This window comes from Chanodichthys erythropterus, chromosome 19 (genome assembly GCF_024489055.1).
Source record: "Chanodichthys erythropterus isolate Z2021 chromosome 19, ASM2448905v1, whole genome shotgun sequence".
Classification (NCBI taxonomy): Eukaryota; Metazoa; Chordata; class Actinopteri; order Cypriniformes; family Xenocyprididae; genus Chanodichthys; species Chanodichthys erythropterus.
The window spans coordinates 18,824,493-18,847,303 of NC_090239.1; the positions used below are offsets into that span (position 1 = coordinate 18,824,493).

The 22,811-nt window shown below is 37.3% G+C and overlaps 1 protein-coding gene across 1 annotated transcript in view; it reads right to left on the reverse strand.

Annotated features, from left to right (window-relative positions):
• The window catches only part of shisa8b (shisa family member 8b), a 35,359-nt gene extending 28,374 nt beyond the window's left edge, over positions 1–6,985 (reverse strand). Inside the window, exon 1 of the mRNA XM_067370163.1 lies at positions 6,426–6,985. Coding sequence (XP_067226264.1) covers positions 6,426–6,985 — 560 coding nt within the window. The remainder of the gene's footprint in view (positions 1–6,425) is intronic.
• Positions 6,986–22,811: the final 15,826 nt, after the last annotated feature.

Below are 22,811 nucleotides of genomic sequence, written 5' to 3' on the forward strand. Positions count from 1 at the left end.
CAATTCTTTGGCATACATATTAGTACAAAACAATGGGAGTTTTAATACAGATCTGATAGCTACCCAACTAACACAAATTACTGAACAGTGTCTTTTTGATTCAAATGTATAATTAGTATGGTTGGCTCACTTAATTGTAATAATCATTACTACATAATTTATTATAGTAATATAACCGGCTGCAGCGCAGTCATTCCAATGAGAGCCTGTACAGGCGGCCCTGTCACATTTCCTCTGTGCAGTTGTGTTTTATGCAGAACAGAGTTCTATTATCTTTGGATCTGTGTTGAGTGATTTTATCAGCAATTATTCGTAGGATGCCATATCTAATTATATTGCAGGAGGAACAGCTTCGCCTCTCTTAATGCTATGTAGAACCGAATTACTCTTGTAATGTGTAACCCGCAGATAACCAATTAGTCAAATTCACATTATGCCATCCCAATAGCCCCTCATGTCATTTACTTAATTGGCGCAGTTTTACATGAAATAATTTGCACTCTATTTCTATTATACTTGCAGCAGAAGTTTAGGGGATTATTCATAGTGATTTTATTGACATGGTAAAAACTTTACGTTGCCAAAGCATTAGAAATGTATGCCTGTTGCGCAGTGTCATTTTCTGGTAGTTGGTCCTGTCCTGCTGGTTGCCCTTTTGTCATCCTGTCTCCATCTTTGCTTCTCAAGTGTAATGAATTAGGGTTTTTCCTGTGTATCCTTTTACTCTAAACAACTACAACTAAATAAGGTGACCCCCTCCCTGTGGTTTTGCAACTTTTACAAGACATATGGTCTGTTATTTCTATTGTAAGAGTCATAAAGTTTTGCATTAGATCATCATGTCAAGCAGCCTGCACAAATTCTTCTCACCCAGAGGGCAAATTCAGGGTTAGAGAAAAGCCCAAGAGAGTGGTAATGAGTAGCTTTGTCAGAGAGCACAAACCCTCACTTAGCCTCAGAGGAACAGGAGGGCCTTGAAGTCACGATGGAGATGAGAGAAAGGCAGGGGGCCAGGAGGACGCAAATGTCAGTGCACACCCACTAAGGCTCAACCATGCGGGAGAGACGTCTCCAGAAGCAGAGAGACACTAAGACACACTTGTACATACACATTAACACACAAACACACAGCGCGCAGCTATGAGCAGCCACATCTCATTCATGTCAACTGAGTTCAGACAGTTTGGAGCCACAGGAAAGACACAGGTTAAAATCTGACAAACAAGCTCAGGGGTTTGAAGGAGGAGAGGGGGAGCTGGAGGAGAAGTATTTTGCTTAAAGGTGCAATAGGTGATTCTCTACAGAAAAATTTGTTGTTATACTGGTTGAAAGTCTCCTCATATCCTGATAGCAATCACTATGTTAAACGGTCTGTGGAAGGTGTAGTACCATAAAATGTAAATTTCAGACATCATACATCATCAGTGCCTTTCATGCTATGCAGAGTTTTATACAGACAGACGTCAGTCGTGGAGCATCGCAAACAAACAGCCACATTTTACAGTTCCTTCTGGTCGTCCCAAACGTCTTCCATTTAAGGATTATGGAGGCCACTGTGCTCTTAGGAACCTTAAGTGCAGAAGAAATGTTTTGGTTACCTTGGCCAGATCTGTGCCTTGCCACAATTCTGTCTCTGAGCTCTTCAGGCAGTTCCTTTGACCTCATGATTCTCATTTGCTCTGACATGCACTTTGAGCTGTAAGGTCTTATATAGACAGGTGTGTGGCTTTCCTAATCAAGTCCAATCAGTATAATCAAACACAGCTGGACTCCAATGAAGGTGCTAAATTCAGATTAATTTGTTTAGAGCTTTTTATAATATCACTGCAAAGATGCTTTATATAAAATAGTGCCATACAACTATTGGAGAAGATAAAGGTATCAATGGCAAGGAAGAACTCCAGAAGACAATATGTAAACTTACTTTTTACTTACTATTTTCTTACTTTTTCTTACACATTTTGAAAAATATTTTGTCTCAATTTTCTGCTGCCTCTGAAAGCCTTGAAGGGCATGCAAATAGACCCAGAATCAAAATGCAACTGAATGCACTTGACAGTCACTGATCAATTGGAAAAGACATTTGGGCTTTTGAAAACTCAAACTCAAGTCATATGAATTTTTAATGACAGAAGGGATAATAAATAATGACAGAATTATCAGTTTTAAGCAAATGATCTGTGGAAGGTGTGATTGGAATGTAAATGTGTTGTTATTTTACAGACTTTAATATCTACAATACTCATGCAACCTAGTTATTAAAGAAATAACTGACTCAAAATTCTGTGCCTCCTTCTGATCCAGCAGTTTATATGTGTTATATAAATGTGATATCTCAAAGATCTCAGCCCCTCCAGACACCCATATGGTGGAATACTCTGCCCAGCATGCTGATTCTTTTCTTTAACTCTGGATGGTATATTATATGCCACAGAATCTTGCCTTTGGTCTTGGCAAGCTGCTTAGGATGTGATCTGAATCATGGATTTCAGTATCACTGCTGGAATCCACAGTGCATTATGTCTCACATTATCATGACTCACATTCTCTGTGTGGTCTATATTATTTCATCCCCAACAATTTATGTCCTTCATTGTTCAACACAAATTTAAAGGAATGCTTTGGTGCATGTTGTCGACATGTTAAGAAGACAATATTTTCTGCTCTGACTTGGACTTGAATTGATAGTGCTGAGGAAGATCCAGAGCTGAAATTCAGATATGGTAATGGATTTTTCATTTTTCTGACACGTGCTGTAAGTGAACGGACTGGGCCATCTGACCAATCAGAGCAGAGCAGGCTCTTGGAAAGCAGGGTTTAGAAAAACCAAATCCTTTATGGAACTGTTTTAGACTTTGTAAGAAAAGTGGTGATGCTGCAATGTATATTATGAAAAAAGTGTTTTTCATCCTTGGATGCATGTAAACATATTGTAAGAGACCTCCAAAAAATAAATAAATAAATAAAAACTTTAAAATAGCATAGCAGGGGCACTTTAAGACATGGCTGAAAATGAAAGTGAGAAATTATTAAGGAGCCTAATTTAACATCTGAGCAAATGTTTGCTGTTCTTTTTAATAGTGTGAATGGAAAAGTATAAATAAAATGTCTAGAGCTATGAAGTGCAGCAGTAGCATCAAAAAGAGTTAATCTGTAGAGAAGTTGGTTTAATCTTAAAGCAGAGTGTTAATCTCAGGAGAACTCTTAATCTTGTAAGAAGAGTTAATCTGGTGTGCAGTGTTCAGCGTGTGGGAAATGCTCTTGGAGAGGTGTTAACCTCGGAAAAGTGCTAATCTTCGGATGAATATTTTTCGTCCTCCACATGTGTTCATCTTGATAGGGCTGTTTTCATTATTAGGTCATTTCATGTTTAAAATGGGGTTACGGCAGAATGCTGAGAGAATTCTAAATTATCTGTATTTTGTTTTATTTCTCATGACAGGTAATTTGATATTCTTAAAGGGACTTTGCATATTTAGAAAAGATGACAACACAACGTTCGATTTGACGTTTGGAGGGAAAGGAACAGAAAAGGAGAACTGGGAATTGAGACTTAAGAAAAAATATTCTTGTTGAATTGGGTTAGCTTTTTAATGCTTTGATGGCATGAATATTAAAATAACCTTAGGACAACACTCTGCAAATATTCTTCCACTCTTATCTTGTACATATGATTGTTAAATTCGGAAGAGCAGCATACATATTAATGGTTTTAGTCTTGGCTTTATGCTGCAATAGTTACTTGGTCTGCTGTATGTGATACAGATGTTAAGGATGGCCAAAATATCCTTGACCAAAATAGCTTTGGCTAACCAACACACTCTGAACTTACTAATGCGAAAGGTACACTTATAGCACATTTAATATAAAACACACTGAATATTCTGGAGTCTTTAGCCCTGTTCCAAAACCTAGTGAGCTGTCTACCTAAACAGCATTTTAAAACATGTCTGCTTCTGGCACAAAAAGGCTATTTTAAAAAAAAGAAAGGTACACTCTGAAAAATGGTTCAAGTGGGTTTTCACAGTGATGCCATAAAAGAAACATTGTGTGTTCCTGAAAGAACCTTTTAGTGAACAGTTCTTAAAAGAACCATTTTTCTGACTGTGAAAAACATTTTAATAACATTTTTCCATTATAAAAATCTTTTGTGCAATGAAAAGGGTGTTCCACGGGTGTTACCGATCATCATGGAACCAGATACAGTATACCAATAATGAATCTTTATTTTTAGTGTTGACAGCATACTTGTGTTGCTTTAACATACCATCTTTAACCCAAAATCTAAGACAAACTCTCATTTATTGTTTGTGGAGAAATCAGCCCTTGTGAAAAAGAATGGCATTTAATTGTATTGAATGTACACTTGTAATATACTTTTAAAAAACTAAAAAGCAGAAATAAAAGTGTACTTAAAGAGAGTACACTTTCACGGCTTTGGTTCTTTTGGAAGTACACTTTTTTTTTTTTTTTTTTTAAATACACTTTTTTAAAAATGTCAAATTAAGAGCTTTACTTTACAGTACATTTTAAATTATTATGTTTTAATAATCTTTAAAGAAATTAATAATTAAATATTGTTAAATGAATCAATGGTAGTTAATCATTTTAACTCTAGTGTGTTATTTTATATTACATATTTTAAATGTACTAAACAGAAATTTCATTATACAAATGTTTAATTACAAATATATATTTAAATATATGACATACAAGTTTCAATAGAAATGACAGTAAAGTATATTTTAGTTTACCATAAATGCTTGTCAGTACATTCGGCAATACATTTTAACCATGTTTAAAAGACAAAAGAAGTAATTATGAAATTACATAATAAGATGTACTTAAAGGATTAGTTCACCCAAAAATTAAAATTCTGTCATCATTTACTCACCCTTATGTTATTCCAAACCAGTATGAATTTCTATCTTCTGTTGAACTAAAAACAAGATATTTTGAAAAATGTTGGTAACCAGATAGTTGCCGAAAGCCATTGACTTCCATAGTAGGAAAAAAAATACTATGGAAGTCAATGGCTATTGTCAACTGTCTGGTTACCAACATTCTTCCAAATATCTTCTTATGTGTTCAACAGAAGAAAGAAATTCATACAGGTTTGGAACAACATAAGGGTGAGTAAATTATTATGACAGAATTTTAATTTTTGGGTGAACTATCCCTTTAAGTCTTACTTAAGTGGGTCAAAAAGCACTCTCAAGTTCAACTTGCATGTAATATCAATTTCTAACAATAAATTTCAACTATAATACATTTTCATTTAATTGTAAATAACATACTATTAAGTGTGCAAAAACATTACTTTCACACTTAAGTTTTCACTTAAGTATATACTTTTAAAGTATATAATTTCTGTAACTCTGCAAGTACTCGGTAACACTTAAGATTAGGGTCCAATTCTCATAGATAACAGTTAGTTAATAGGGAGAACTGGACCCTAATCTAAAGTGTGGCCAAGTACTCTTTTCAAAAATATGCTAAAGTTACTTATTTTTCACAAGGAGTCCCAGAATGCATCTTGAAAATCTCCAAGAAATACCAAAAAACACAAAAAGTATTAAGTTACTAAATATTTCTGTGTGCACTGTATTTTTTTTTTTTTTTTAGTATTGTAATGTTTGGTTAGAAACATGCTAACGGTAGCTCTGTTGGAATCAATTGTGACTCTAGTCACCTGTTCATTTAAAGGGATAGTTCACCCAAAAATGAAAATCTGTCAGTCATATAATGCATGCCAGTGGGAACTTTGTCTATAAGAGTAAAAAAAAACAGTATTTATATCATTTTTTACGTCTAAAACACCACCGTGTCCAACTGCCCTCCACATCTGGTTGAAGTCAGAAAACACGTTCTGATGATGGAAATGATGTCTTGCGTTTTATTTCAATGAGTGCGAGACATCACTTCCGTTGTCAGAGCGCATTCAGACCTCACACACCGGATACTCAAGGCAGTTGGACATAGTGGTGTTTTAGAGGTAAAAAATGATATAAATAATGTTCGGTTTCTCACACAAACTGATCGTTTCGTGTCTTAGGACATCAATGTGTTAACATGAGCCGCAGGGTTTAATTTGGATTTGTCTGTGCATGTTTTTTTTTACTGTTATAGATGACGTTCCCATTGACATGCATTATATGACTGACAGACGGCAACGGTTGGAGTTAAAAACCATCATTTATGTTCTACTGAAGAAAAAAAGTCACCTACATCTTGGATGGCCTGGGGGTAAGCAAATAAACATCAAATTTTCTTTTTTGGGTGAACTATCCCTTTAATGTGGAGAGCACTATTTTTGTAACATGTAGTATCTGGACCACTTCAGATTAGTCACTTATGGATGTTCAATTTTATTTGGTATGCATCACAGCTCATTGTATTTTATAATAAAGCTCATTTCTACTCACCTGGAATTACTGAGATCATTCTGGCCTCCACGCCTCTTCTCCAACCCCAGTTTGGTGAAGATTCCCACCAGGACCATGATGGCCACCACACCACAGATGATGTACACAATCATGTGAGTTCGATCCCGCTCATGGTCTGGCTGCACCTCAGTGTTGGTGGCCACAGGTTTTCCAGTGTTGGCCCAAATGGGAGTATCATAGTTGGAGCAGGAGGTCTGATCCAGTCGCTGCTGACGGAACTGGCAGCAGAACCGGTAGAAACAGGTGCCGCAACAGTACAAGAAGATACCTGCGTTACAATTAAAGGGAGGGTCCCACTGGCCCATCACATCATAGTAACCCCGGCAACGGGTGCCAGTGGATGGCACAGTATCCTCCTCCACCTCTCCAGGGGTGCTCAAAGTTGGAGGCCCCTCTGATGTCACAGAAATCAACAAAGGATCTACTGTCTGATTGGCTGTTTGGATGTCCATATCAGTAGAAGTCTCGTCCTGTGGTTTAGCAGCCCGTCCCAGAATGGCAGTGAGCAGAAGATGTAGTAAAAAACAGTTTCCAGCCATGCTTCAGCCGACACACTCCACACAATGATTAACCTCACTTTAAGAGTGAAGATATCTAAGCATAAATGTTAAAAAGATTTTTTTTTAAAGTGTTGAATGACTTTGATTGTCATACAACAACAGATATAGTTAGAAATATTTAAAATAATTTAGAGATTCAAACAAAAAACCTATTTAAAATCGAGATTGAGTTTTTAGAATGTATCAATGAATAAATAAATGCTTTTATTTCAGAATTGTTTCAATTAAATAAAAAAATGCATTTTTAACAGAAAAAAAAGTATTTCCTTTAACAATTAAAAAGAAAATAGTTACTGAAAGTGGTATAAAATGATAGTTCCTTTAATTGCAACTGCATTACCTTTGTCCTTTCAGAGAGAAAATAAATACTTGGACATTTGCCGTCTTGCCCTGGTCCTGTCCAGATATGCGTCTCATTTTATTTTTCCCATCACTGAAGTTCAACACTTGTTCTCAGTGCTCACCAGTAGTAAAACTTCCTTTTCAGTTATCTTTTCACCTGTGTAAACAAGCAGTCACAGTAATTTGCCATTAAAAATTCCTTTCCAGAGGAGCGAGTGAACCCACAGACAGGTGTTTAAATCCACAGCGATCCACTCAGAGTGCTGTCTCTGAGCCTTGTGAAGGGCAACAGTTCAGGATTCAAATTAAAACTCCTCCCTTCTGTTCTCAGCACATTAGAGAGAGAGAGAGAGAGGAAGAGAGCGAGAGAGGGAGAGGGGTGGGGGGGCATATTTTCCATCCAGCTGCTGGTTATAGTGTTAAAGGAGAGGAGACAGTACTCTACTGAAGGGCTTAGTTCACAGACTTTCATAGATAGTGAAAAATAAAATTCATCTGTTTGCATGTATTTCCATTTGGGAGTGAAGAAAAACATGCAAAAAGGGGAAATGTATATTTAATTATAAATATTGCGCATCATTATCTTATTGTAAACAATGTATATTATAATGTATATATCAGTTGGTTTTGCAATTGGTCTGATCTCACCATTAAAGGGTTAGTTCACCCAAAAATACATTTTCTGTCATTAATTACTCACCCTCATGTCGTCTCAAACCCATAATACCTTAGTTCATCTTCGGAACACAAATTAAGATATTTTTGATGAAATCCGACGGTATCTGATCCACACATAGGCAGCAATGACATTGCATCTTTTGAGGCCCAGAAAGGTACTAAAGACTTTGTTAAAACCGTCGACGTGACTGCAGTGGTTCAACCTTAATATTATGAACTTTTTGTGCAAAAAACAAAACAAAAAACGACTTTATTCAACAAACTTGTCTGTCCCCTTTCATACTGTTACGCTATTGTTGTTGTAGAGCTTCAGTTTACGTCTGAACGGCAGCTCAGTGTTGGCCGGCTCTGGTCGCGTGAACAGCACGACGTATGCATGTAATACTGACGCAGGAGCTGTCCAAGACCGCGTTCAGACATAAACACTGAAGCTCTGCAACGAAAATATCGAAGCAGTATGACAGGGTGACAGATGAATTTTGTTGAATAAAGTCGTTATTTTTGTTTTGTTTTTGCACACAAAAAGTATTCTCGTCGCTACATTATATTAAAGGTGCCCTAGAACTTTTTTTAAAAGATGTAATATACGTCTAAGGTGTCCCCTGAATGTGTCTGTGAAGTTTTAGCTCAAAATACCCCATAGATTTTTTTTTATTCATTTTTTTAACTGCCTATTTTAGGGCATCATTATAAATGAGCCGATTCAGGGTACGTGGCCCCTTTAAATCTGGTGCTCCACGCCCCAAGAGCTCGCGCTTGCCTTAAACAACATAAAAAAAAGTTCAAACAGCTAATATAATCCTCAAAATGGATCTTTACAAAGTGTTCGTCATGCAGCATGTCTAATCGCGTAAGTACAGTATTTATTTGAATGTTTACATTTGGTTATGAATGAGTTTGATAGTGATCCGTGGCTAACGGCTAATGCTACACTGTTGGAGAGATTTATAAAGTATGAAGTTATAGCGACGGCTCTTGTCTCCGCGAATACAGTAAGAAACGATGGTAACTTTAACCCCATTTAACAGTACATTATAGCAACATGCTAACAAAACATTTAGAAAGACAATTTACAAAAATATCATGATCTGATATCATGATCAGTTTTTTATTGCTCCATCTGCCATTTTTCGCTATTGTTCTTGCTTGCTTACCTAGTCTGATGTTTCAGCTGTGCACAGATCCAGACGTGTAATTCCTTTCATAATGTTGGGAACATGTGCTGGCATATGCAAATATTGGGGGCGTACACCCCGACTGTTACGTAACAGTCGGTGTTATGTTGAGATTCGCCTGTTCTTCGGAGGTCTTTTAAACAAATGAGATTTATATAAGAAGGAGGAAACAATGGAGTTTGAGACTCACTGTATGTCTTTTCCATGTACTGAACTCTTGTTATTTAATTATGCCGAGGTAAATTCAATTTTTGAATCAAGGGCACCTTTAAGGTTGAACCACTGCAGTCACGTCGACTGTTTTAACAATGTCTTTAGTACCTTTCTGGGCCTCAAAAGGTGCAATGTCGTTGATGCCTATGTGTGGATCAGATAACCTCGGATTTCATCAAAAATATCTTAATTTGTGTTCCGAAGACAAAGGTCTTATGGGTGTGGAACGACATGAGGGTGAGTACTTAATGACAGTAATTTCACTTTACTATTTCTCAGCAAGGATATAATTTGATCAAAAGTGAAAGTAAAGACATTTTTTTCTATTTTAAATAAACACCATTTCCATATTGATTCCACGCAATCTTATTAGAATAGTTTCTGAAGGATCATGTAACACGGACAACTGGAGTAATGATGCTTACACTTTAGCTTTTGCACAGAAAAAAATTACATTTTTAAAATATATTAAAATAGAAAACAGTTATTTTAAATTTTAATGTATTTTATTGTATTGTAATTGTAGCCTTTAAAAAAACTTACCAACCGTGTACATGAAATATATATAAAAAAGAAAAAATAGATTTTTTTGTATTAATTTAGTAATTAAATTGAAGCAGGTATAAAATATATTCAAAAACATAATGAGACTTATGTAACTAAAATTGTTTATGTAGCATAAATTTTAATATAAATATATAGTGTTGGTTGCTTGTTGTTAGTGTAATGTAATAAGCTGTTCTTCACACCTGTAACTTGAAAACTGTGTGAACATCAAATGGAACTAGAACATAAATTTACATTTGACGTTTTGATGCCAAAATCCCCTTGAAGTGTCCCCCACCCCCCGTCCATCAGCCCATCAGTATTCACCACTGCTTATAACCATTCCTCTCCAACATTGTAAGGCCTAAACTTACAATGTGCACAGACAGAAAATGTCCAAACTGCCCACTATAAAAATATTAACATGATTAAATCAACTATTTGAATTTATGCAGTATTTCTGTCCTCCGCCGTTCTCTTCCATTCTACTGTATAGTGCAGTTGTGATGGGCTCTGATGGGACTTCTGTCTTTGATCAGCTCTCTACACAGGGTTAAGATGTGACAAACATAACCTAGACTTCTGAAGAGAGGAAGAAGGACAGGATGAATAAGGCATCTCACAGATCTCTTTTGGTCTCTTTTGGTTTTCTTACATATATCCTACTCTGCCCTTTTTTTGTCTGTCCTTTGTAGTGATTTAGCTCAAAGGGAAATATTAATAACTATTCATAACCTGTTATGATTATGAATATTTGGATCCATTAATCGTATTAACTTGAAGCAGCTACATTAACATTACAATCAATCAGTTCACCCTGTGTATTGATTATTAATTAATTCTAAAGGCCCGTACACACCGGGATGAAATATCGCACGCGTCTATCGCCAGCGTTTTTCGAGACGTTTTTTTGTGTTCATACGACGTCTATGGTTCATACCCAAGCGATTTTCACTGGCGATGCGCAGAGTGAAAGTGCAAATTCACTCCCTGCCAGTATGTGGTGCTTGTGCTTAACGGTAGTGCAAATAAACATATTTATGATATTAATAAAAAGTTATAAAAGTTATAAAAATACAGATATAAAATGGCACATATTATATATATAATATACATATGAGAGATGGTAGTCAGAAACGGTAGTGCAAATAAGTCATAATGACAGTAGTGCAAGTGAACGGTGCAAATAAATATATTTATGAAATAGACATTCTCAACTATATTTCTTGAATGTAAAAGAAAAAAATAAACAGTAAAAATACAGAAATAATACACATCTATTGGTGTGGCCAAAAAGTGGCAGAGCACCATAGCTCAATCAGCTCTCCCTGGTTTACTAGTCAGGGCACTGATCAGGGAGTCGGGCCAGATTCATTTACACGGTATACTGATACACGACCTAGGAAGCTAGGGAGCTGTTTGAGACGCAGGGATAGTTTGTTCGGGTCTTCCTCGTCTACTTACTTTCTCTTCGTCGTCTTAGTATCAATGTGTGCTCGGCAATACCGTTTTGTGCTTGAGCGCCACCAAGTCGTGTTTTACTGTAACTTCAGCAGCTCCAGGCACGTGAACAAAAGCGCCACTCTCATTGGTCTGCCAGTTTTTAATGTGGCGCGTCAAACCAAAAAAACGAACCCGAGGCGTTTTTTAAAAAATTACGCTTTTACGCCTCACGTTTTTCGTGTCGGTGTGCACACTCACATTGGCGCCCTTTGTTTAGTCATGAGGCATTAAAGGTGCTAAAGAGGATGTTTTGTTTTATACATTTTTGCAATATTACTTCAAACTGTCTTTACTAACTGATAAAAGACTATTTATTAGGTGCACTGAAAGTAATATTATTAATATACATCATCTGGGCACAAGATAGGGCCTTAAAAACATCAACGATCATCGCGTAAACGATTGGCCCTCCGGCTTGTCAATCACTGCCATGACATTCCTTGTGAGAGACGAGCACGGCTGCACGCTCCAGTAACTTTCCACACTCCACAGGCGCCGCATACAATGTTTTTGTCCGGAGACAGGAGAAACAACTGCAGATTATGAGTTACCTGCGGTGAGTCTGACATAATGAATCCACTAACACGACACAGCGAATGCCGGTGGTAAACACTCGAGTTTTGGGAGGCGTTCCCTCGATATGAGCTGTGAAGAAGGGGGGTTGTTCTTACGCATGCGCTCATTTCAAAAACTCAGTAGCAGTTTTTGGTTTCTCAGTCGACGAAAAGATCCTCTTTATCACCTTTAAACGTCGGCGATAATCACGCGCGATATTCGTTCCAGTGTGTACAGGCCTTAAGAAGAGGATATTTTTCATGGCCACAGAAAAAAAAATTCTTTCATAGCATTTACAGAGCATGCAACAAGATTGAGATCATTTAAGTGACAATTTATTTGCTAAGTTTTATTAACTAAATCACAAACACATAACTAAACTAACAAGCACATACACAAACACAAATCACACATACATAGGTAAAGTGAAAAATAACAGAATGAAACCGGAAGTGGGAACAGGGAATGAAGCTATGAAAAAGAGTCATTAAACCAGGAAAGAACAATCAGCATATCATTTCAAAACACCTCGCCAAGTGGATTTTACGGCTTATCCTAAAACCTCTGTTTATTGAAAAGATTTGATACTTGCAAGCCTTGCAGTAGCAGCCATCTGTTGTTCTGAACAGGTTCTTGGTGATTCTGTGAAACGATGGTGCTGAAGTTGCTTTCAATTTCTCCTGCGTTAAATTGAAAAAATTATTAACTCGCATGGTTAGTTCAACTCTGTTCTGGGTGAGAGAGAGTTCTCTTTCTCTCCCTGAGTAAGCACATGGCTGGTGAGGTCCATGCAGAACGGCAACAGAAGGTGCGAAGTAAGGAAGAGCTGATGGTTGCCCGTTCAGTGATGGTAAAGTTGCCATTTTCTTCAGAGTTGGAATGAAGGAATTACAGTCTGACTCTGTTGGGAGAGTTCTCTCTTCTGGGGAAGAGGCCTGCCAGTGCCCATTGGCCCCCAATGGGGTCCCACACGCACATGAACCAGAAAAAGCGGCAGTAGAAGCAGGAAGAGAGAGGGCAGGTAGAGCTGTGTAGGGCTCTTTAAAGTCTGGGAGAAGTCACACCTCTTAGGGTTGACCTGAAAAATGAGAATTCCTCTGTGGGGGAGTTTTTACAAACTTTTGTCCTTCTAGCAGGGCATTTGCATATGTAACTGGCCTGGGTGTTGATGAAGAAACTATTAAAGGTTCTTGTAATACTTATATGTTGCACAGGTATTGACATATCATACAGTCATTTAAATCTTCAAAATATAAACTTGTAGACCCCAAACTTGGTATGGGTATCTGTATCTTGTATGTCCTGGGATGCATGTTCCTTTATAGAACAGTTTTTCTATAAATTGAGGCAGAAGAGTTTTTGTGTCTTCACTATGGCCTGATTTGAATGAATTTGGAGCAGAATTCCACATTCGTGTAAGTCGTAAACACCATGGCAACCAGGGGCATTTGTTGCAGTTTTTTGGAGGATGGTTCACAAACTTTTGTTGGGAGAGTGAGTTTGCTGGATTATTCATGATCTATAATGAATAATTTGTGTCTGATGCTACACGTTTTTGAGAACACAATCTTGATGACTTTAAAGTCAAAATAAATGATAAAACTTCTACTTTATTAAACATGTTCTTCTACTTGTTCTTCAACTGTAAAACATGTCCTACTTTCTTCTTGATCATTAAAAAAAAAGGTTCCTCTCTTTAATCTCCAGGCCTAAATGGAATTTTTTGCAGGTCTTTAGTTTATATAACATTTTCTGCACTGGTTTTTATTAAAAAAATATGTACTTATATGCACTGTTTTTTATGAAAAAATATGTACATATGTACAAATATGTACAATTCTGCAGAACCAGTGTTCTATTACAGTACAAAAAAAGAGAAGAGGCAAGGATCTATTTGCAGCAGTTTTATTGAATAAATACACAAACAAAGATAATCCAATCAGGAAAGTAGAACAAGACAATAATCCAAATGGGGAACAAAAACACACGTAAAGACAACCTCCGACAGACTACTGAAACACAGGGGCATATACACTGGATAACAAGAGGCTAACAAGGAACAGGTGAGGGTAATGAATTAGCCTTTCGCCGAGCCCTGCCCCCCCCCCCCCCTGTTACTGTTGCTTTGTCCGATAAGCCGTGGCGCTGTCACTCCACACGCAGTGAAAAATACATCGCGGAACAAAGAGGATACTGACCACACATCGACAGACAAGACAGAGCAGGTTACTTATAATATTAAACAAAGTCCCAGCTTTCAAACCGTGTAGTTATTAAAGAAATTCAAACAATAAAACACGTTTTGTTGCTCTTTAATGTGTCGTGACCATGGTCGTGACAGATTGCTGTAGATCCTCATCTCAACCGCTCGTAAAAAACGATCATCTCTACCTATTAGTCCATGAACATGAGAATGAATGTTGTTTCAAACGCAGAAAGACGTCAATACACACCATTTTTCAAGTTTAACTCCACCGAGGTTAATCTTTTAACTATTGGCTGCTTTGTCGGACAAAATGGCGGATGCGGCGTTCTGATTGGTTAGATCGCTTGTCAATCAAACTCCCGGTGAAAGGTCAATTGCTATGGTAAGAAACAATGTTGGAACAATGGAAACAAAAATTACACATCAAAATAAAAGTCCTAGAACACAGAACACACAAAAATACAGGGGAAATCTTGACATGTAAACATAGCAAAAAATGTATTAAATGGAGTTTAGGGGATTGACCACACATTTGATGATAATTGAAGGCATTATCAGATGTTTAATAAATGATCACAAGGTGGGAATGAAGACTTGGAAGAGTTGAAATACAGCATATGAGTCATGTGGACCACTTTATGACACGTTGATGGTACTTTTCTGCTGCGAAAACATCTTAAGCATTTAAAGATGGTTTGCTGGTCTTGTTTAGTCTCCCAGCCTGGTCAAACTGTTCTCCTGGCTGGTTTTAGAAGGGTTAGAATATTTTTGTGTCCTTTTTGACACATGAAAGCTGTACTACACATTCATGTACTTGCATCAAAAAAATATATCCGGTATATTATTCAAAACTTTTTTCTTTTGGGTCCTGCATGAAAAAGAAAGTTATACAGGTTTGGAATAACATGAGGATAAGTAAATGATGACAGAATTTTTATTGTTGTCATCATTTATTTTTATCTTGAGGTAAGCTGAAAAGAGATTAAATGATCTTTGTGAATGTCAGTTGTGTATGTGTTCTGATCTGTTTGTGAGAGCATGCTTCATTTGTACGTATGAGGGTTATGATATTGAATCTGAATAATCCCCCCAATTTAATATGTATCCTGAGATAGGACCTTTCGCCAGCAGTATGGAAGATAAATGTGTCCTCTCATCAGAATACATTGCTCTCTGGGTTGAACTCTGTGTTTGTGTGTTATCTGCATATTTTATCTTGCCCTTTATTCATTCATTCACTTTAGCATTTCATTGAATCTCATTTTTCATCTGTGTAACAAGGACAGCATTTTACTTGTAAATCGTTCGTTGCTATTTTTTTGTGGTCAGATGTTACATTCCTCTTTGTCAAATATGAACTGTCGACAGATAAAAACTCTGACCAATGTTCTGATCAACTCACATCAAGGTCCCCTTTTCCTTTATTTCCAAACTTTCTCAGTCTTTTTAGTTATTTATTCCTTTGTCATTGGCAACCTTTCAGCCATTCTCTACACTATTTTTTGTTTGTTTGTTTTTTTGGTTAAAGTATGAAAAACCGCAATGCGGTTCTTTTGTGCTTGATATGAATGCTGTCAGATGCAAGGTCTGGGATAGATTTGCTGAAGCATGAAATATAGCCATGACGGTCTTGATACGGAGAAGTATTAACAGATATACAATACGCTTCTCTCTATATATTTAGTCATAAGATGGAGAATATATTATTCATCTGTCTACTGAATAAAATGAAAAGAATATGAGATCAGATTTAACAGATGAAGAGAATATGAAGAAGAAATGAAGCAATGCAGGAGTGCATGTATTGATGGGAGGAGCAACGATGGTGTAGTTTAATGGTTTATAACAAATGCATTTTATTTATAAGGTTTTATTGTTACTTTTGTTTTAAAAAGAACATGAAAGGATGTAAAAGTGGTGTAGATGCTATGAAATCAACATTGTAATTATATTCAGGGGTTTATGAGTCCCAAAGGGCATTATGACATTTTAGAAGGAAAGGTTTTGCTAAATCCCTTTGTATAATAAGGCAAATTACAGTCCTACAGTCTTGTACTTTTTTCTGCTGATGAAAAACAAGCTTTTATATGTATGTATGTATGTATCAATCCATGTATGTATGTATGTATGTATGTATGTATCTATCTATCTATCTATCTATCTATCTATCTATCTATCTATCTATCTATCTATCTATCTATCTATCTATCTATCTATCTATCTATCTATCTGTCATGATCACAAGTGAGAGTGCCCTATTAGCCACTAGAGGGCACTCCATCCCGGACTCTTGTTTTCACCCCTTGGACTTCATTACCCATAACACACTTCCCGGACTCATTATCCCATGTCATTACACCCTTACACCCATTACAGCTGTTTTGTGTTTCTTCATTAGTGTCTGTTTATTTATACTCAGTTGTTTCTGTCCTTGGTTGTTGGTTTGTTAATTTGTGTTACATGCACCTTGTACTTCTGGCTTTCTGTTTTATGGACTGTTACTGTGGAGTTTGACCCTTACCTGTGTTTTGGATGATGATTTTGGATGACCCTACAATAAATATGCTGCACTTGGATCTTGTCTGTTAATCTCTGTGATTTTACCGTGACATCTAAGTATTTTGTTCAGTATATATACTGAACAAAATTATAAACGCAACATTTTTGTTTTTGCCCCCATTTTTAATTTTTAAGACTTTTTCTATGTACACAAAAGGCCTATTTCTCTAAAATATTGTTCACAAATCTGTCTAAATCTGTGTTAGTGAGCACTTCTCCTTTGCCAAGATAATCCATCCACCTCACAGGTGTAGCATATCAAGATGCTGATTAGACAGCATGATTATTGCACAGGTATGCCTTCGGTTGGCCACAATAAAAGGCCACTCTAAAATGTGCAGTTTTACTGTATTTCGGGGGCCCAAAAAAGAGTCAGTATCTGGTGTGACCACCATTTGCCTCATGCAGTGCAACACATTTCCTTCGCATAGAGTTGATCAGGTTGTTGACTGTGGCCTGTGGAATGTTGGTCCACTCATCTTCAATGGCTGTGCGAAGTTGCTGGATATTGGCAGGAACTGGAAAATGCTGTCTGTATGCCGATCCAGAGCACCACAAATGAGTATGCTGGCCATATAAGAACTGGGATGTTTTCAGCTTCCAGGAATTGTGTACAGATCCTTGCAACATGGGGCCGTGCATTATCATGCTGCAACATGAGGTGATGGTCGTGGATGAATGGCACAACAATGGGCCTCAGGATCTCATCACGGTATCTCTGTGGATTCAAAATGCCATCAATAAAATGCACCTGTGTTCGTTGTCCATAACATAAGCCTACCATACCATAACACCACTGCCACCATGGGCCACTCGATCCACAACGTTGACATCAGCAAACTGCTCACCCACACAACGCCATACACACTGTCTGCCATCTACCATGTACAGTGAAAACCGGGATTCATCCGTGAAGAGAACACCTCTCCAAAGTGCCAGACACCATCAAATGTTAGCATTTGCCCACTCAAGTTGGTTACGATAACGAACTGCAGTCAGGTTGAGACCCTGATGAGGATGACGAGCATGCAGATGAACTTCCCTGAGACGGTTTCTGACAGTTTGTGCAGAAATTCTTTGGTTATGCAAACCGATTGTTGCAGCAGCTGTCTGGGTGGCTAGTCTCAGACGATCTTGCAGGTGAAGATGCTGGATGTGGAGGTCCTGGGCTGGTGTGGTTACACGTGGTCTGCGGTTGTGAGGCCGGTTGGATGTACTGCCAAATTCTCTGAAACGCCTTTGGAGAGGGCTTATGGTAGAGAATTGAACATTCAATTCACGGGCAACAGATCTGGTGGACATTCCTGCAATTAGCATGCCAATTGCACACTTCCTCAAAACTTGCGACATCTGTGGCATTGTGCTGTGTGATAAAACTGCACATTTTAGAGAGGCCTTTTATTGTGGCCAGCCTAAGGCACACCTGTACAATAATCATGCTGTCTAATCAGCATCTTGATATGCCACACCTGTGAGGTTGATGGATTATCTCGGCAAAGGAGAAGTGCTCACTAACACAGATTTAGACAGATTTGTGAACAATATTTGAGAGAAATTGTCACAGTCACGCCTTCTCGGACCCCAGTTCCCAGTATCCTCCTTGTTTGCACACCTGTTGGCACTTCCCTCATCAGCTTCCCACCTTTCCTGGATCCCCTGCACCTGTTCATTGTCATTAGCACTCCCTTTAAGTTGGACTCGCTCCTAGCACTCCCTGTCCGTTCTAAATGTTAGTTTGATGTGTATGGTTGTTTGTCTGCTCCTTCATTATTGAATAAATACCCAATTATTGTGGATTTCTGTATACGCCACGTCTCTACAACACTTACACATACCAGAAATAGGCCTTTTGTGTACATAGAAAGAGTCTTCGATCTTTGAGTTCAGCTCATGGAAAATTGGGGCAAAAACAAAAGTGTTGCGTTTATAATTTTGTTCAGTGTAAATATATATATATTACACTATATCGCCAAAAGTATTGGGACACCCCTCCAAATCATTGAATTCAGGTGTTCCTATCACTTCTATGGCAACAGGTGCAAGAAGTCCATTCGTGAAATTTCCTCACTACTAAATATTCCACGGTCAACTGTTAGTGGTATCATAACAAAGTAGAAGTAATTGGAGAAATTTAGCCACGAAGTGTTTGAATCACAGAGTGGGGTCAGCACGTGCTGAGGCGCACAGTGCACAGAAGTCGCCAACTTTCTGCAGAGTCAATAGCTACAGACCTCCAAACTTAGTGTGGCCTTCAGATTAGCTCAAGAACAGTGTGTAAAGAGCTTCATGGAATGGGTTTTCATGGCCGAGCAGCTGCATCCAAGCTTTACATCACCATTTTTTATTGCAATGCAAAGCATCGGATGCAGTGGTGTAAAGCACGCCGCCACTGGACTCTAGAGCAGTGGAGATGTGTTCTCTGGAGTGACGAATCACGCTTCTCTGTCTGGCAATTCGATGGACGAGTCTAGGTTTCGCGGTTGCCAGGAGAACGGTACTTGCCTGACTGCATTGTGTCAGGAGTAAAGTTTGAGAACTGGGATCGTGTGCAAGAAAGAGAGAGTGAGAGAGAACACTTCTGGTCTGTGCCATTCAGCGCGATTTGCATGCAGTTCGCAATGTGTCGGTTGTCAACATTAATTTCAAAGTATTTCCACACCCCTGAGGCTGACATTTTTTCTGCTCTTGCCACCGGTGTCTCTGTGCACTGACAATTCTGTCAGTTACGTCACGTGAGATATCGGTCTTTGGTATCGGGGGTATTTTTACGAGTACAAGTACATGAGCTTGGTATCGGGCTCAATACTGATACTGGTATCGGTGCATCCCTACATAGAACACTTTTTCACTTTGAAACAGGCCATTTTAAATGAGCCTTGGCGACGACACTTCTGGACCATGTTCATATATGGCATCCTTTTTGCATGATAGAGCTTTAGTTGGCATCTGCAGATGGCACGGTGGATTGTGTTTACTGACAGTGGTTTCTGGAAGTATTCTTGGGTCCATTTAGTAATGTCATTGACACAATCATGCCGATGAGTGATGCAGTGTCGTCTGAGGGCCCGAAGACCACGGGCATCCAATAAAGGTCTTCGGCCTTGTCCCTCACGCACAGAGATTTCTCCAGTTTCTCTGAATCTTTTGATGATGTTATGCACTGTAGATGATGAGATTTGCAAAGCCTTTGCAATATGACGTTGAGGAACATTGTTTTTCACAATCTTTTTACACACACTTTCACAGATTGGAGAGCCTATGCCCATCTTTAATTCTGAGAGACTCTGCCTCTCTAAGATATCCTTTTTATAGCTAATCATGTTACAGACCTGATATCATTTAACTGAATTAGTTGCTAGATGTTCTCCCAGCTGAATCTTTTCAAAATTTCTTGTTTTTTCAGCCATTTGTTTCCCCCAGTGCCAACTTTTTTGAGACCTGTGGCAGGCATGAAATTTGAAATGAAATCGCGTCCCAACTTTTCTGGAATTCAAGTTTAGTGTATATATATATATATATATATATACATATATATATATATACAGTACACACACTTACATATCTGCTCATGAAAAACAAGCTTTTATTTTTATTTTTCATATATATATATATATATATATATATACATATATATACAGTACACACACTTACATATCTGCTCATGAAAAACAAGCTTTTATTTTTATTTTTCATAAGCAAAAAAATAGCATAAGAATAGTGGCTGCGATGTAGGTAATATGTTTAACAAAAAATGAAACAGCAAAATACAGAACTAAGCAATGTCATATAGATTAGACAAAGAGAAGTGAGAAACAAAGTGAGCAAAAACATAACTATGTGGAAGAATATCCTAATATGCCCACATAGAGCATATTAGGTAGTGGGATTGACGTGTGTTTTGTAATGTACTTTAAGGTATTTGTCCCAGAGAGAAAGAAAGAAAGAAAGAAAGAAAGAAAGAAAGAAAGAAAGAAAGAAAGAAAGAAAGAAAGAAAGAAAGAAAGAAAGAAAGAAAGAAAGAAAGAAAGAAAAATAATTTTTGATAACTTAACCAGTCATATGCCCTTTCATGGCTATAAAATCTCTGGTGTGTTTTAATGTCTCATAAACAGTCAGCTCTGTTTGAGGTCTCAGTAGACTATCTGTCAAACTTGACCTTTACCAAGTGAAAAGAGATGCAAATAGCCAGTCACTCCTCAGTGCTCAGTTCTTTATTATTGTAAATTGGTTTAGAAGCACCTGGATCCATTGAGAAAACCTGCCACTCATCCCAGGATTTCAATAACATGATTTAGTCACTCCTTCCTTGCAAGCTAGAGGTGTAATTTCTTTTAACCTATGATGGGTCTAAAATCTTGGTATTGGTTCACAAACAGGATGATTAAAGTAAACTACAGGATTAGTTTCACAACTGATGCACTTGCATCAGCAAATTTATTTTAGCCTTGGCCTGAAAGCAGATAATGTTTAAAATATCCAGTGGAATGAATATATTGAAGACACGGGGGATTTCTATGCCAGGGGCCTCTTCTTTTCTCCCGCTGTTTAAGAACTAGATTAAAGCAGCACAAAGGTTTTAAGGTTTAAAGGTTTTCAAACTTTTGAAGAAAACCGTTGAGTCATTTTTTATCTCCCAGTCAGAAATATGTACATCTTAAGCACATTAGACGGGTGGGACTGAATTTGATTGAATTGTCTATTTCATCATCTCTCTAAATTCAGTTGTACAACGGCTCATCATTGCAGTAGTGAGATCTTGAACTTTCTTTTTTTTACTTTTTATCCTCTCTAACTTACCAAACACTCTTTTACTTCCTCAAGTGGTGCAAACAGAGTACTGTATTTAAAAAAAAAGCAAAAATACATAATTTAATAAAAAGATAAATAAAAATGGTATTTTTTTTTTTATTATTTGCACTCCACATATGATTTTTCATCATATGTTTTGTGAAAGGATCTGAAAAATGACACTATAGGGCCTACAAAATATTTTATAAATAAATATTAATAGACATGCAATGGCTGATTTTGGGCTTGATTGTAACTATTCTCGCTGGTGGAGCAGAGCAAAATACAGAATAAAACAATAACTCCTCAAAAATGTACTCACACTGAGTTGATCTCAGATGCAAATGAATTAGACGCAAACAAGATCTATATGCCCCATATGCATTAAGTCCAATACTAAATTACCAGCATGTTATTGGCAACCAAGTAAAATTCCCGATTTTAGAAAGGCGAGAGTCCCGTAAGAAACTTCCCAGAGCCAAGAGCAATCCCTCTAGCATAGCTCTGTTTGCCTCAGTCTCGTTCAGAGAAAAGTGCCATGAATAATGAAAATGAAGAAAGAAAAACTCTTGATTAGCTCATTATTTAGAACATTCAGGCCCTTTAGAAGCTGGTGTTTTAAAGTGGTAAGCTGGAGTTTCCACCTGGCTTTAACTCATTTAACTGGCTTAAACAGCAAGACTTCCTTGGTCAACTATTTCAGCAGAGTAAAAACTCTTCTACTGTTACCACACTTAATCTCTATTTGGATATTTAAAAACTCTTATTAGCCATTTAAAAGGCCTAAAAATTGTATTCCTGTTTATTTTTTATTTTGATCGATAACCAGTTTTATAACAGTCTTATACTAAATGGGTAAAACAGCTAATGAGCCATAATAATATAATAATAAAAAAAAAATTCTACAACTTACTGAGATTTTACAGACAAGTTACTATAGATAAATACGTCAAGATTACCTTAGCCCGATTCACAAAGGTAAGCTTTAATAAAGTTTTCTATTTCAGGTGGTACTGGTGGGTTTCTGTTGATCATTTACAGTCTTTTCTCACAGCAGCTGGAATAATTAAACTTATCGTTTTGATGGCGGATTGTATGGAATGACAAATTGACAATTAGAGATTAGACAGAAATTGAAATTTAATACATATAAATACACATTAAATACACATAGTTACGCAATGTTGATGTTGTTAACAATTTGAGAACAAAGTATAACAATAATAATATTTTGCACAGT